We start from the raw sequence: 16192 nt of genomic DNA, 5'->3' as shown, positions 1-16192 counted from the left end.
AACAAGCTTTCCAAAGAAGTGAAAATGGTGGCATCCAAGGGGCAAAGATACATTGGTCAGAAAGTAGAAATGTTATACCCAGGGATTTTTACTTTCTACAAATGCCCACAGTCCAAAAACAAGCAAGCACAGGCATCAATTTGATAACTGTTCATTGTTATGCTTGCTTGAGTAAATATCTGGTGATACACAGACATCCTCACCTATAAGGAAAATACCTACAGGATATATAACCTAAGGGTTCTAGAGATGGGGAAACACTAAAGACAGAAAAAGCAAATATCCACAACTCAAATGCAAAGAACCACAGTTCACATTTGTAATTTGAAATAAAGAATAATGTGTTATTTGCTGGATCCTATATTACTTCTATTTTTAGTTTTTTAAGGAACCTCCATACTGTTCTCCATAGTGGCTGTACCAATTTACATTCCCACCAACAGTGTAGCAGGGTTCGCCTATCTCCACACCCTCTCCAGCATTTATTGTTTGTAGACTTTTTCATGGTGGCCATTCTGACCAGTGTGAGGTGATACCATATGATCCAGCAATCCCACTCCTGGGCATGTATCCAGAGAAAACCATAATTAGGAAAGATACATGCACCCCAATGTTCATTGTCTATTTACAATAGACAAGACATGAAAACAACCTAAATGTCCATCAATAAAGGAATAGATAAAGATGTGGTACATATTTAAAATGGAATATTAGCCATAAAAAGGAACAAAATAATGCCATTTGCAGCAACATGGATGGACCTGGAGATTATCATACTGAGTGAAGTAAGTCAGACAGACAAAGACAAATATCATATGATATCACTCATATGTGGAATCTAATTTTGAAAAATGATATAAATGAACTTATTTACAAAACAGAAACAGACTCACAGATTTCAAAAACAAACTTATGATTACCAAAGGGGAAATGTGGGGGAGAGGGATAAATTAGGAGCTTGGGATTAACACACACACACACACACACACACACACCAACAAGGACCTACTGTATAGGACAGGGAACTGTACTCAACATTCTGTAATAACCTATATGGGAAAAGAATCTAAAAAAGAATGAATATATGTATATGTATAACTGAATCACTATGCTGTACACCTGAAAATAATATAACATTTTAAATCAACTATACTCCAATAAAATTTAAAGACTAAATAAATAAAATTTTTAAAAAAGAATAATGTGTTTATGTTTTTACATTATAAAGTAATAATTACTGGTGAGAAATTATGTTTGGGGTTTTTCTTAATTTATTCAAAATAAAATATTAATTTCTTATAATTAAGTGGGAAAGTATATGAAAGCAAAATAAATCTCAGATATTAACCGATATTCATGAATTGATAGGTAACCGATAAGAGATGTGAATTTATCTATGAAACTTCTCCATGCATAGCAAGTGCATTCTAAAATCTATGATATTTTCTACATAGTTCTGTCATGTAATTTCATTTAAATGATAAGTATTTTCTGTCATCTTTAGTCATCCTTAACAATTACTTTACATCAATTATCAAGTGTGATTTAAAAAACTGGACTAAATAGTAAAGCAGGAGGTCAGAATATGTGGTTAATACGCATATAAAATTAAACTTATTTTTATCAATTGATACTTAGTGGACATTTATTTTATCTTATTAAGAGGTAATATTTATAAACCATTATGTAACCTACCAGTTCAAGAGATCTAAAGTCTGAAACTTAGCATGGTATTGAAAGGAAATATCTAATTTTATATTAAAAAATCAATACAAGTTACAGGTCATCCTCCTATAATACAAAAAATAAGCAAAAGCATTTTTATCAATTGGTAAAGAAAATCTCAACATATCAAAAGGCTTGTGGATACTGACAGGTAGAAGTCTAATGATTCCACAAAATAAACATAACATCCTATTTTAAGAAAAGTAATAGAACACAGAATAATAGTTATGTATAAAACTCCACAAAAATGTATGTTAGCATTTTTACTGCTGTTGTTTATAAATATGGTAAGGAAACTACCTTTTCTTCTAAACCACAAATGTTAGCTTGAACTTCCTTGTGTATATGATCATATTTTAAATTCCTTAAGGGCAGGGATCATGTCTTATTAATATTCCTACCCTCAAAATTACTTACTACAGAGTCTTGCCCATTATAGATATTCAGTAAGTGTTTTCGAGTTACTGAAAATATAAAACCTTTTTTAATATGGTTGGGGATATATGAGTTATATGGAATAAATCTGAATATCTAAGGGAAAACATTAGAAATTTAAAACACTACTTAAAATGAAATCATAACTTCTTCTTTTCCGATTTGGATTCCTTTTCTTTCTTTTTCTTCTCTGACTGCTGTGGCTAAAACTTCCAAAACTATGTTGAATAATAGTGGTGAGAGTGGGCAACCTTGTCTTGTTCCTGATCTTAGTCCATCAACAGATAAATGGATAAAGAAGATGTGGCACATATATACAATGGAATATTACTCAGTCATAAAAGGAAACAAAATTGAGTTATTTGTAGTGAGGTGGATGGATCTAGAGTCTGTCATACAGAGTGAAGCAAGTCAGAAAGAGAAAAACAAATACATACGCTAACACATATATATGGAATCTAAGAAAAAAAAATGGTCATGAAGAACCTAAGGGCAAGACAGGAATAAAGACACAGACCTACTAGAGAATGGACTTAAGAATATGGGGAGGGAGAAGGGTAAGCTGTGACAATGTGAGAGAGTGGCATGGACATATATACACTACCAAACGTAAAATAGATAGCTAATGGGAAGCGGCCGCATAGTACAGGGAGATCAGCTAGGTGCTTTGTGACCACCTAGAGGGGTGGGATAGGGAGGGCGGGAGGGAGGGAGACAAAAGAGAGAAGAGATATGGGGACATATGCATATGTATAACTGATTCACTTTGTTATAAAGCAGAAACTAACACACCATTGTAAAGCAATTATACTCCAATAAAGATGTTAAAAAAATTTTTTTAATAAATAAAACAATAAAAAAGTGGGTTTTTAATTACACAAAAGGAAATAAAAGAAATTGTTTTATGGAAGAATATGTTTTATATTTGCATAGGTGATCTAGCTAACAAATAGAAGGGGGAAGGAAAGAAGACTGAGATGTAGGGTGGATTGCAAGAATTCACTTTAAGAAGGAACATAATGATATTATTGGGAGATGATTTTCCATGGGTCTCTTGTGTTTTTGCCTGTCTTACAAGTAGAGGCAGTCAGTGCCTTTGTTTCCAATGCCATTTTCACGGATATCTGTACAGTGTACAGCCTCAGAAGACAAAGATATTGTCCTCCTTCTGAACAAAGAGCAGGTTTGCTTACAGTCTTGTAAGGTACATATAGGGCCTCCCACCAGAGAAAATGGCAGGCATAATTTCTACCCATTATAAAGTTCAGGTTCCTCTCCTGTAATATAATCCACTGTATACAGGTATCACTTGGCCCTCTTCGTGCCATCCTGTAGGAATTAGGCTTAGGGCAGGCACACAAAAAAATGCTAATACTTCGGTAACTGCTAATGCTATAGATAATAAAGTCCTTTGTCTCCATTCCAGGATTCTTGTATCTCTAGGCAGCATTCATGAAATTATGGCCTGGATAACTTCTTAGCTTAGAGGTAGGGTGAAATCACAGACCCTTTAGAATTCTTGACACATACCTGTTATTGTTTTTGTTTTTATAGGGCTGCTGGCATATTCAGAGGCCTGATATGATTGTTGCTTTGCCAAGGGTGCACTTCCAACAGACACCTCATCCTCCTTCCTTCTGCTAATTGGCATAACAAGAGGAACAGCTATCACAGGCTGCTGGAGAGAGTCAAATGAAAAACTGAATTATTTACTATTTCTTAAGCAGAGAAGGTTAAACACAGCATCATTGAAGAAAGTCCATTGCATGTTGTGGTTGAGGCTTTATTCATTTTTAATTAATAATCACCCATAATCCCCACCCACCCAGAGATAACCATCATTAGCATTTTGATAAATTTTCCCCCAGTGTCTACATATTTTATTTTCAATTGAGGTATAATTGAGGTACATCTTTATGTGAGTTCCAAGTGCATGACACAGTGATTTGATATTTCTGTACATTACAAAATGATCACCATGATATGTCTAGTTATCATCTGTCACCACACAAAGATATTATAATTGACTACATACCCCATGCTATACATGGGGCTTTATTATTTTAAATCAATGAATCAGTCAATCTCTCTTGCCCTCCCTCTTGGTCACTGTCTCTCACACACACTCACACAGGAACATTTAACAATTTCAATTTTAAATTAGAATTCTGTGCAAAAACCAAGAGAGCTTGGAATTAATTAAAATTTAACATAAATTTTAGTAAGAAGTATAAAGGTAACATGTTAGAGGCAAATCAAAACTAAAATTAACTTTGAAAATTATCACTAGTAAATAAAGTTATCCTTATAAAATGATATTTTAGGGAAGTACTTCTATAAACTGATCAGGTACATGTTAATATGGACAATCCAATTTTTTTTGAGAATTGCTGAAAATCTCTATATTGCATCTGACAAAGTGATATCCACAGCATATTTAGAAAGCACAGAAAAATATCTATGGTTAGAGAAAGCTGGAAAACATTACGATCCTATATTGAATGCATGAGTGCTGAGCTGGACAATAAAGCAGCTGTTTCATCTTTATTCACTGAAATAAAGTCTGATGTTACTGCTGATGACGCCCAATACAATCTTGTCAGATTTTTGGCCAAAAAAAAAAAAGTTATTTTTAAGTTTTCTTCAGGATCAAAGATCAATGTTGAACTGAGTGGAAAACAATCATCAAATGTTGGGTTTTAGCCACAAATTGAGGAGGAAATTGCAGCTTGGGAAACAACAGATGATAACTGTGATACAGCTGCATCAGATGGTGAATCTGAAGGGGGTTGGTTAGGCTGGAGTGTGGTCTAATGTTACCCTCAACACTACAACATCCACACTTTTATAGATCCAACTTTAAGTTTCACCCAACTTATGGTAACTATTTAATATTATTTAAATTATGAATAAATATTTCAATGAGAACATAGGTACATTATATAACCATATAATATAATGGAAAAAAAGCCAAATTATTTTACAAGTTGTTCCCTAGGGTGAGTAAAAGGACAAGAAAACTGATAATGAGAAAATGAAAGATTAAATATATTGTGGGAAACATCACAATGAAGAATATCTGCTTTCATGTTAAGTATTTAGTCAAACTGATAATATTTTTACAAATCTAAATAGGAAATAATATTTAAGAGCTAGATAAGAAATGCTGAGTCTAATTTAAACTTGCTCATCTATAAAACAAGGGGGTGGAGATGTCTACTAGAAAATCCCTTTGTGCTCTAACGCTTAGTGATTCCATAATCCCTTGAATTTCCTGGACATCATTTACAAACCTGGAATTGATGAAGCACTCAAAGAAGTTAGGACCAAGTTTAGAACCAAAATTAATATATAATATGTGATTACAGAAACATTCCGTGCTGTATAGTGTGATATTTAATTCACGCACAATAGGTGAAAGATGAGATTGATGGAAGCTATGATATTGGAAATACCCAACAACAAACAAAGAAAAAAATCTTTCTTTTGGTGGTTGAGACTCTGGGTGCATTTTCACATGGGTAAAAATACAGTAAAAGGCCAAATAAAAACCCTTTCTAGGGCTTCCCTGGTGCGTTTTTGGAAATATGAATACCCCAGTCAAAAATATCAAAAGAAGGAGCATTTATTTTTAGCAACCGCCTGTTGCTCTGCTTATATTCTTCTGCCTTCTGGTACGGGATATTCCCCCAAATTTCCATTGTACCCTAGTCCCATATCTGTCCTATTGTTGCCCCATCAATGTCCCGTGGTCCCCAAATACCTAAAAAGACTTTTGTCCCTCTTCCTATAAAATTTTCCTTTATTATTAATTTAATAAATGTAAAAATATAGGAAATTATGAAGAATAAAAGAACATCCATATTTTCATTATAACCAATAATTACTGGCAATTAACAATTTATCATATTTGCTTTTTTTAAGGAGAAAAGTAAAATATTACAGATAAAGCTAAAATCCCCTCTGATTGCTAACTGCCCATTCCTCCCAGAGTCAATCACTATTATGTTGATACAATCCTTTAATTTTTTACACCCATATTTACTTACACATATGCCATATATATAGTTTATATATAATGTATACTATATATAATATGTGATATATAATAGATAATATATAATATGTAATATATGCAGGGTGGTTTGGGAAAAATATAAGTACTCTCATATTGCATATGTCCTTGGGAAATTGATTTTTGCATTAAATAGAATTTTGAGACTTCCATACTAAAACCTATTGAATAATTTTTAACAAAAAAATAATACATCATGTTAACGTGCCATGCTTTATTTATCTGCTTCGTTAGAGACAGTCATTTAGGTTGTCTCCAATTTTACACCATTGCAAAGAATTCTGCAAGGACAGGCTTATACATGACTCCTTAGGCTCATATGAATGTCACTGTAAGAACACAGCTCTATCAAAAAGTGGAATTTTGGGGTCACAGGCTACGGTCATGTGTAATTTTATTAGACACTGACAAATTTATTAATTTTCACTCACAACAGTAATATACGAGTCCATCCATTTTCTACATTTTCACCACTACTGAATACTAGCCTTTTTTCACACAACAGATTTTAAAAGTGAAGGTGATTAGTTATGGGTTGATAGGTGTTGAAACTGGGCAATAAGGTCATAGGGTTCAACTATACTCTCAATTTTCCATGTTGGAGAAAATGTAGAACTGAAATAGTAGATTAAAGGCATTTTTAAAGCATATTTTTGAGATATGCTGAACTGTAGCAAAATAGTAATACTATAAAGTGCTGATGAAAATATAAACTGTACACCAATTCTGGAAGCAAACTGGCAATATTACAAAGGCCTTAAAATATGCTAAACCACATGCCTAAAGTTACTAGTTACACTTCTAAAAATATATCCTAAGTTAATAATTAAAGAAAAATGCAAATATGAAGATATTTATCCCAATATTATTTGTAACTGAATGATTAGGATTATGGGTATTTATTTGTTTATCTTTTAAATGAAACTACTAGTTTTGAACTTAGAGAAATATTTATATTTAACTTAAAAATACTTATGAAACAATATAATAAAAATAAAATAAAAAATCAAAATCTTTGAAGGTACTTGTATCAATCAAACAAATGTATAATTTACTTAAGCTACTAGAACGCTACCTGACATTCAGGGATATCTATGGTGTACTGGAGATAACTGCATCACTTATAAAATAACCAATGAAAAATTTATAATACAATGAAATATTATTCAGCCCTAAAAAATAAGAAAATCTTGCTATTTGTGACAACATGGATGGACCTTGAGGCCATTCTGCTGAGTCAGACAAAGAAAGACAAATACCACATTTATATGTGGAATCTAAACAAAACAAAACCCAAAAAACCCAAAACATCAAATTCTACATACAGAGAAGAGAGGGTGTTTGCCAGAGACAGGGAGATTGGGGGAGGGGTGTGTGTAATGGGTAAAGGCAAAGTACTAACTTCCAGTCATAAAACGTAGTGTACGATATGATGACTATTGTTAATAATATGTATTGTATATCTGCAAGTTACTAGGAGAGTAAATATTTTCTCGTCACAAGGGAAAAAATTATTTAACTATGTGTGGTGATGGATGTTAACTAGACTTATTGTGGTGATTCTGCAATATATACAAATATTGGATTGTTATGTTGCTACCTGAAATTAATATACTGTTATATGTCGATTATATCTCAGTAAGAAAAAAAATTTACAATTAAATTTTTCTCAAATTGTCCCTGCCATTAGTCTTAACTTCTCCATTACTCATACTCCATATTTTGTTAAACTTTCTAAAATCCAAGTCTATTTATATTAGTTTCCTATACTTCCTCTGTACCCTTTGGGATAAAGTCTCAAACACTTACCATTACAAATAAAATCTTTTATGAATTGGTTTTCAATTTCTACCAGTGTCTATAAGAACACTTGGCTCTAGCCTGGAAACACTGAAGGTCCCTTTCTTGCCAAGTTACTCCATCGTCTTTGCCTCTGCTCACAGTTTAGTCTAGAACAACCTTCCTTGTCTGGCTTACTTTTATGACGCTCAGCTCAATTGTCAATTCCTCCTTCTAACACCCATCCTCACCTGATCATGAGAATGTTTCCTTTTATGTTTTCATATACTCCTGTAAATACATCTAACATAGCAATTACAGTCAGCCCTCTGTTCATCTGGAACCCGAGGATACAGAGGGCCAACTGTACTACACCAAGGGACCTAAGCATCGTGGATTTTGGTATCCACAGGGGAGGGAAGGCTGGAACCAATCCCCTATGGATACCAAGGGAGGTACCAAGAATGGCATTACTACTACATTCCTTCACATTCTCAAATACACTAAATACCTCTAGAGGAAGGGATATTCTCAACCACGATTTCTGTTTCTATAGCCCCAGTACCTAGAATACTGCACTGTATTCTGTATGTATTTGATAAAAGGAAGCATGAAATGGCGAAGGGATGGCAGAAGTTTCAAATGAAATTAGGACAAAATGAAGAAAAACTTTTAAAAAGATGCTCCTTGAGACACGGGTTGCACTTTTTTAGTTAATTTTTATATTCTTATGTAAATATAAAATTATACACTTTTCTCCTATAAATTAGCTTTAAGTTACCTCAGAAAAAAAATACAAAGCTATTCCAAGTAGAATGTTACAAAATTACAATTAAGTCAATGGGAAAATGCAATTCAATAGCACATAAATTTGGCCTCAAAAATTCTTAGTTCTAGAGGGAAGAGATATGGGAACATATGTATATGTATAACTGATTCACTCTGTTATAAAGCAGAAACTAACACACCATTGTAAAGCAATTATACGCCAATAGAGATGTAAAAAAGGGCTTCCCTGGTGGCGCAGTGGTTGAGGGTCTGCCTGCCGATGCAGGGGACGCGGGTTCGTGCCCCAGTCCGGGAGGATCCCACATGCCGCAGAGCAGCTAGGCCCGTGAGCCATGGCCGCTGAGCCTGCGCGTCCAGAGCCTGTGCTCCGCGGCGGGAGAGGCCACAACAGTGAGAAGCCCGTGTACAGCAAAAAAAAAAAAAAAAAAAAAGATGTAAAAAAAAAAATTCTTAGTTCTGAGATATACTAGATGTGTGAAAATAGGTAAGTTAATCTCAATAAGCATGTTTCTTCATCTTTAAAATGCGAATAATAAAACCCATCTGTCAGAATTACACGTAAGTATTCAGGGGACTATAATTAGCTCCTTTTGCTTTGTAATTTAGACCCCTTTAAACACACACATATCCCAACTCTTTTGCACCAACCATCCCAATACCGAGTTAGGCACACTCAATGCATGTTTGTTGAATAAACCTACAGATGAAGAAGAAATGTAGAGATAATGAAAATGAAAGCTAACATTTTCTAAGCAATTATTATGTATTGGACACTCTGAGAACAAACATGCAGGGACTATGAGGGAAAATAAGCCAGTAAAATAGGACTACCTAACCTAGACTCTCTAAAGTATCTGCTTTGCAAGCAATTGTAGACCAAGTCCCTTTAACAATCAATGCAACTCTACTTTGAACTGTAATTTCTTGTACAGAAATTAAAGAGTAGAATTGCTTGAAAGGGGTAGAAGAATTCTGGTACCTCCATAAATAAAATCAACAGAAGAAATATATAACTCTAACAAATAAGAAAAAAAAATATTTAGAGAATTATAAAACTTTCTCACCTGCTGCATATGTTTACTGGTTCGCTTCTGAGGTTGATAAATAAGCCAGGTGTATAAGATAGGGTCAATATTAACTGCTAGTCCTTGTACATTACAAAGAAGTACAGCACCTAAAAAACAAGATTTTTAAATTGTTACATTCCTCCTAAAAATAATAAGCTTGATGTCACTTTACACCAATAAGTAGGAGAGCCATAATAAAAAAGATGAACAACAGTTAAGTGTTGCCACGGATGTGGAGGAATTCAAACCTTCATACATTGCTGGTGGCAACATAAAATAGTGCAAATAATATGGAAAACAGTCTGGCATTTCCTCAGAAAGCAAAATATACAGTTACAATATGACCCAACAATTCTATTCCTAGGTATATACCAAAAGAACTGTAATCAAATATCCACGCAAACACTTGTACACAAATTTTCATAGCAGCATTATTCACAATAGCCGAAGAGTGGGAAAACATGAATGTCCATGATGAATTGCTGAATGGATTAGCAAAATGTAGCAGAATCACACAATGGAAAACGATTTATCCATGAAAAGGAATGAAGTACTGATACATGCTATAACATGGATAAGCCTTGAAAACATGCTAAGTGAAACAAGCCAGTTACAGAAAACCACGTATTATACGATTCCGCTTACATGAAATAGCCAGAACAGGCAAAACCATGAAGAAAAAAGTAGATCAGTGGATGCTGGGGCCTGGGGGGAGGAAAGAATGGGAAATAACTGCTAGTAGATATATGGTTCTTTTGGGAATGATGAAAATGTTCTGTAATTAGAAAATGGTGATTGCTGTACAACCTTACAAATATACTAAAACCCACTAAATTATACACTTTAAAATAATGTACTTTATGGAATGTGAATTATATCTCATTAAATGTGCATTTGCCTTTAAAAATAATAATAAAGTTTATCTTTTAGGCAAACAGCAATTTCTATATTGGCCATGAGAAGGGAATATTATCTCCCTTTTTTGGTTATATTACAGAACTAACTCATGATATTAAAGGAAGCATTATTATAACCACTTAATAAATCACTGTAAATTACAGCTTTAAATGTTCAGAAGCAAAGAGAGAGAGCTGCCTAGATGAAATGCAGGCTAACATTCTGACATGAAACACAAAGACTGAAGTGTAACAAGTTGCAATTCCATCCTACTAACTAAAACATTTTTGTCCCTCTCTAATAAAAAGTAGCTCACATAAACTTAACTAAAGCAGGATATCCCATTCTTAATTTATGTGGGGCAGGTCATGTATATCTGTAAATAAGATTCTGCATTTCTACATATATTTTTTGATAAAAATAGTATTAGCTCCACTAGGATGTACAGAATATGAAGGAAGGGGTATTAGTCAGCTTTGCTCTCAACTGTATCTCCAGCATCTGAAAAAGTACCTTCCACGTAGTAGGAGCTGAAAAAAGAATCACAATAAATGGTAGACAGATTCTCAGGTTAGTTGAAAAAAGCCCATTTGTTCTATAATATTGCAGATAATTAAAACAGCTAGTACAATTAGTATTAATACCAAGTCCTATGAAAAGTGAACCACAAAGAGACTGAGATACAAGGATGGAGGAGACAAAGCAAGCAAAAGAGAAATTTCCTCCTTTTTCAAAGCTTTGCACAGAATTTTCATATGAAATTTGCCATGTGTACTCCTGTTCTACTTTACATTGCTACTTCTCCCAGGAACCCCAAATCGGTATAGATTCCTAGGCAACATGCTGAGACAACATAAGCAATCCCTCCTTCCATGTAACAAAGCATGTGCTAGTGAGCAATGATTCACTCAAATACACGTATCAGAAAGGAATGATGGGGAGAAGCTAAATACAAGATGACTGCAAAACGAGGGGATGATAACTGAAGTCAATTGGAAAATACAATTTAATATATATTTTTTCCTGTAACAGAATGCAGATTCCTCATAAGAACCTAAATTCTCCTATTTCTCAAATACCACTAATATACAGAATAAAGGCTTAACATGCTATATTATATTAAGGAAAATAAAATAAGACTCCCAAAATTATATCCAGTTTTCAAATAATTCTAACAGCTCTACTATGCCAGAGACTATCAACTCCACAAACTAACAAAAATATAGTATCTAGATATATGAGTATATATAGCAAGAGCTAATTTGAATAGTGTTCTTGTTTTAAACAACTCATTCTATCAAAATATGTTACTAGGTGAGAAACAGAATTTGGCCTGAAATATGAAACACTATTAATCAAATCCTTTTTATTTTAAAGAAATGTGTTGAACACATTTAAATAGAGTTCAAAAATTCATTTAAATTCAAGAATACATAATTCAATCATAAAAGTTAAAAGACTTTTCTAAAATCCATATACAGAAATAAAATTACATTTAGATTTAAATTACTATGAACTGCTTGCTGTCACATGAGCCCACAATATTTTATAATTAATATCACATAAATATTAAAGACACCAAAATAATACGTGGTTAACAATAAAGAATGTATTTCATCAAAAGAAGGAATTACCACAAGAAAAAAACTTTGGGATCCAGAAGACAAAGGATCCAACACAGGAAAAAAGTGACCCAGGATGACAATAGTGAATTAGTGACAAGTATATGGAAAACTTAGAAACAACAAACAATTAATAAATACAGGAAAAACAAATGTTATAAAGAAAAGGATAACTAACCATAGGATAAACATGACCATACCATGAATAATATCTACAGACAGAACTATGAAAATTCTGAAAAAAATGAATTCATTGATTAATCAAATGTATAATACAACAATATCATACATTTGATTACTGGGGGTATAGGTACATAAGAGGAATGTGTGATGGGCGCTGAAGAGGGTAAAAGTTAGCCAATTATCATTTTCCACAGTAAGATAGCAATGAATAATGCTGTAAAATGAACAATCAAGAAAGAGCAAGAGGGCTTCCCTGGTGGTGCAGTGGTTGAGAGTCCGCCTGCCGATGCAGGGGACATGGGTTCATGCCCTGGTCTGGGAAGATCCCACATGCCACGGAGTGGCTGGGCCTGTGAGCCATGGCCGCTGAGCCTGCGCTTCCAGAGCCTGTGCTCCGCAACGGGAGAGGCCACAACAGTGAGAGGCCCGTGTATGCAAAAAAAAAAAAAAAAAAAGAGCAAGAGAAGCCAAGTTATTTAAAAACATGGACGTAAACACCAAAATAATTACCAAAAAGACTTTCGAAAAGGGAACATTAAAAAACAGGTGCAGGTGACATGAGGGAGAATATAACTGGGATTCTCAAAATGGGGACAACAGAAAAGAGAGGTAGATGAGCTTTAGATTTTCTTGCTGAGGAATATCCTTATAGCCACTAGCAAAATGCAGAATAAATTTTTCTCTTTGAGAGATGTCTCCAATTCATTGTAACATAACAGCCACAAATTAAGATCTGTGAATGAGTTCCATAACAAAAAAAATCAGCAAGCACTGCAGAAGGCAAGTGAGCAAGAGCCAGAAAAAAGAACAAACAAGTTTAGACTTTCAAGCACTGAAGATATTTGAATACAGAAAAACAGCTATGGGGACTTCGCTGGTGGCGCAGTGGTTAAGACTCCACGCTCCCAAGGCAGGGGACCTGGGTTCAATCCCTGGTCCAGAAACTAGATCCCACATGCATGTCACAACTAAGAGTTCGCACTCCACAACTAAAGAGCTGGCGAGCCACAACTAAGGAGCTGGCAAGCCGCAACTAAGGAGCCCACCTGCCGCAACTAAGACCCAATGCAACCAAATAAATATTTTTTAAAAAAACAGCTATGTAGAAAATGTTTAAAATACAAAAGTATGCAATCATGAAGGGGAACAAACAATGAGAAAGTAATAGCAAAGGACACATTTTAAATAAAAATGGAAATTACAGAAATGATAGATTTAGTTTTTGAAGTAAAAAACTCATTGGACAGGTTAAATAGCAGATTAGACATAGCTGAAGAGAAAATTAATAAAATAGAAGAAACACAATAAGATAATTTAGAATGTATCTGAGATAGAAAAATGAGAGAAAACAGTTAAAATGATGTTAAGAGATATGAGGCCTGAGTAAGAAGAACAAACATATACCTAATTAGATTCCAGAATGAGTTACTAAGGAATGAGAAGAGGTAATATTGTTAAAAAATAATGGCTGAGGGACTTCCCTGGTGGTCCAGTGGTAAAGTATCCATCCTCCAATGCAGGGGATGCAGGTTCGATACCTGGTCAGGGAACTAAGATCCCACATGCCACGGGGCAACTAAGGCCGTGCGTGACAACTACTAAGCTCTCATGCCTCAACAAGAGAGCCCACACACCACAACTACAGAGCCCACATGCCGTGAAGCCCATGCACCACAGCTACAGAGTGAAAAACCCACATGCCACAACTAGAGAGAAGCCCGCGCACTACAACAAAGAACCCGCATGATGCAACTAAGACCAGATACAGCCCAAAAAAAAGAAATAAAGAAAAAAGTGGCTGAGAATTTTACAGAATTGCCAAAAGATATTAAGCCTCACACCTAAGAAGCCCAAAGACTCCAAACTGGATAATTAAAAATAAACCTATATTAAACAAACAAACAAAGAAGAAACAAAACACTGAAGAGAAAAAGAAGATCAGAAAAGAACCCTAAATAAAAAGAAAGATGTCCTGAGGTATAGAAAAGCAAATAAATTGACAATCAACTTCTTAGCAAATAGTCAATGATATTCATTACGTGATTTTTCTTCAAAACTTACATATATTCTTTTGTATGCACCAAGTGTTACCATTAAAAGATGATAAAAGAAGAAAAAGAATAAATTAAATTGATTTTAAAAGTAAATCTATCAGGATAAGTTTTGTTCTAATATTATACATCTCAAGTACAAGCCACATAGAAACTATTTTTTAAATTATGATGAAAATATGCAAAAAACCTATATAAACAAAGCAGTTATAAATTTAAAAGAATACAAACTTCAAAAGACAAAAGTAAATTAAGGAATTACAGAATTCTCTATATGAGGCAAGTTATTTTAATAGTCTTTTCATATGTGCCAAAAACTAAGCATGTTGAGTAAATTTTTAAAAACTTTCTCAGTAAGTTATTAGCACACCTTTAAAATTGGGAGGGTAGAGAAAGGGAAAGGAAAACAAATGTAAATAGGTAAATATTTTCACATGGACAATTAATTCTGAAAGTCTTATTTTATTTTAATGAAAAAGTTAAATACTTCACCAACAAATATTCAATTAAGTCACATAATTGCATTATACCAAAAATGACTAAATGACTTATAGCCAGGCTTGAACTTTATGAATGTTAAACAGGTAATAAAAGAGAATAATCTATTAATTTACCAACTTAGCTAAAATTATAATTTAGAATAATGTTCTCCTAAATTTAAAGGGATATTTTTATATTATATTCAATTTATGAGACACAGCCTTTAAAAATAACACACAAGTTTTGACATATAAGTGTGCAGACAATTAGTGTGATAGTTGACTCAGAACAGATCCTCCATAAATCACTAAAATTTGGCAATATATTATTCTGTTTAATTTTAGCCTGGGAGACAACTAATGAGAAAAGTGTGCTTTACTCCTCTGTTCACTGCCAAAATGGCTCACTTATCCACATTCCATTCAGGCTTTACCAATTAGTTAAACCAAGGCACCACTGTCATTTTCAGTTACATCCTAAGCTGAAGAATGAGAACTGAAGTAAGGGTTAGAGACCAAAGATGCAGAGCATTAAAATTAAACATACATCCTTCTTATCAGCTACAGAAACCTTGTCAACCAATGAGACTGTCCTGTAAAATATCAAGTTATTAATAGGAAAAAGTACCCTGCATTTATCTTAAACCAATGAATGAGACAAAAAACACAGACATATTAATCTTCATCTAAGTTTAAGTGGCTAAAACTCACTATTTTTCTATTATGCAACTACAGTAAAGTACGAACTTTTTAGATGCATAGTGCTCTTAAGAAATTGTTACTCTTAGTTTTAAGAATAATTTCAAAACTTTTGGCTACATAGTTAAATAAACAAAAAAGGAAGAATCAATACTTGAAAAACAAGGGTGGGGAATAAAGGCAAGATAGAGTAATCAGACACTAAAAAAATGACACAGCAGGGATGAGCTGCCAACTACTGGCAACCTTATCCAAGGTAATTGTCAAATTTAGTATAAATGAATCATAAGATTTTTAGGTATGTGTGTATGATAGCTCATGTTACTTAATTAATAATTATTTCCCCTTCTCTTAGGATATAGAAAATCACAAGAGAACTCTATCCCATTGT

At 33.7% G+C, this 16192-nt stretch overlaps 1 protein-coding gene across 5 annotated transcripts in view; it reads right to left on the bottom strand.

The window, feature by feature from the left end:
* VPS13B (vacuolar protein sorting 13 homolog B) overlaps positions 1 to 16192 on the bottom strand; it is a 778894-nt gene that overhangs the window by 467272 nt on the left and 295430 nt on the right. For all 5 annotated transcript variants that reach the window (XM_027131500.1, XM_027131499.1, XM_027131497.1 and 2 more), the window contains 2 exons: positions 9868 to 9977; positions 3691 to 3838 (listed from right to left, as the gene is read on the bottom strand). In XM_027131500.1, the coding sequence (XP_026987301.1) occupies positions 3691 to 3838; positions 9868 to 9977 (258 nt within the window). The remainder of the gene's footprint in view (positions 1 to 3690; positions 3839 to 9867; positions 9978 to 16192) is intronic.

This window comes from Aethalodelphis obliquidens, unplaced genomic scaffold (genome assembly GCF_003676395.1).
Source record: "Aethalodelphis obliquidens isolate GAN/ISIS:26980383/991018 unplaced genomic scaffold, ASM367639v1 scaffold39, whole genome shotgun sequence".
Taxonomy (NCBI): Eukaryota; Metazoa; Chordata; class Mammalia; order Artiodactyla; family Delphinidae; genus Aethalodelphis; species Aethalodelphis obliquidens.
Note: the sequence above shows the minus strand (reverse complement) of the source record. Positions and strands in the feature narration are given on the sequence as shown.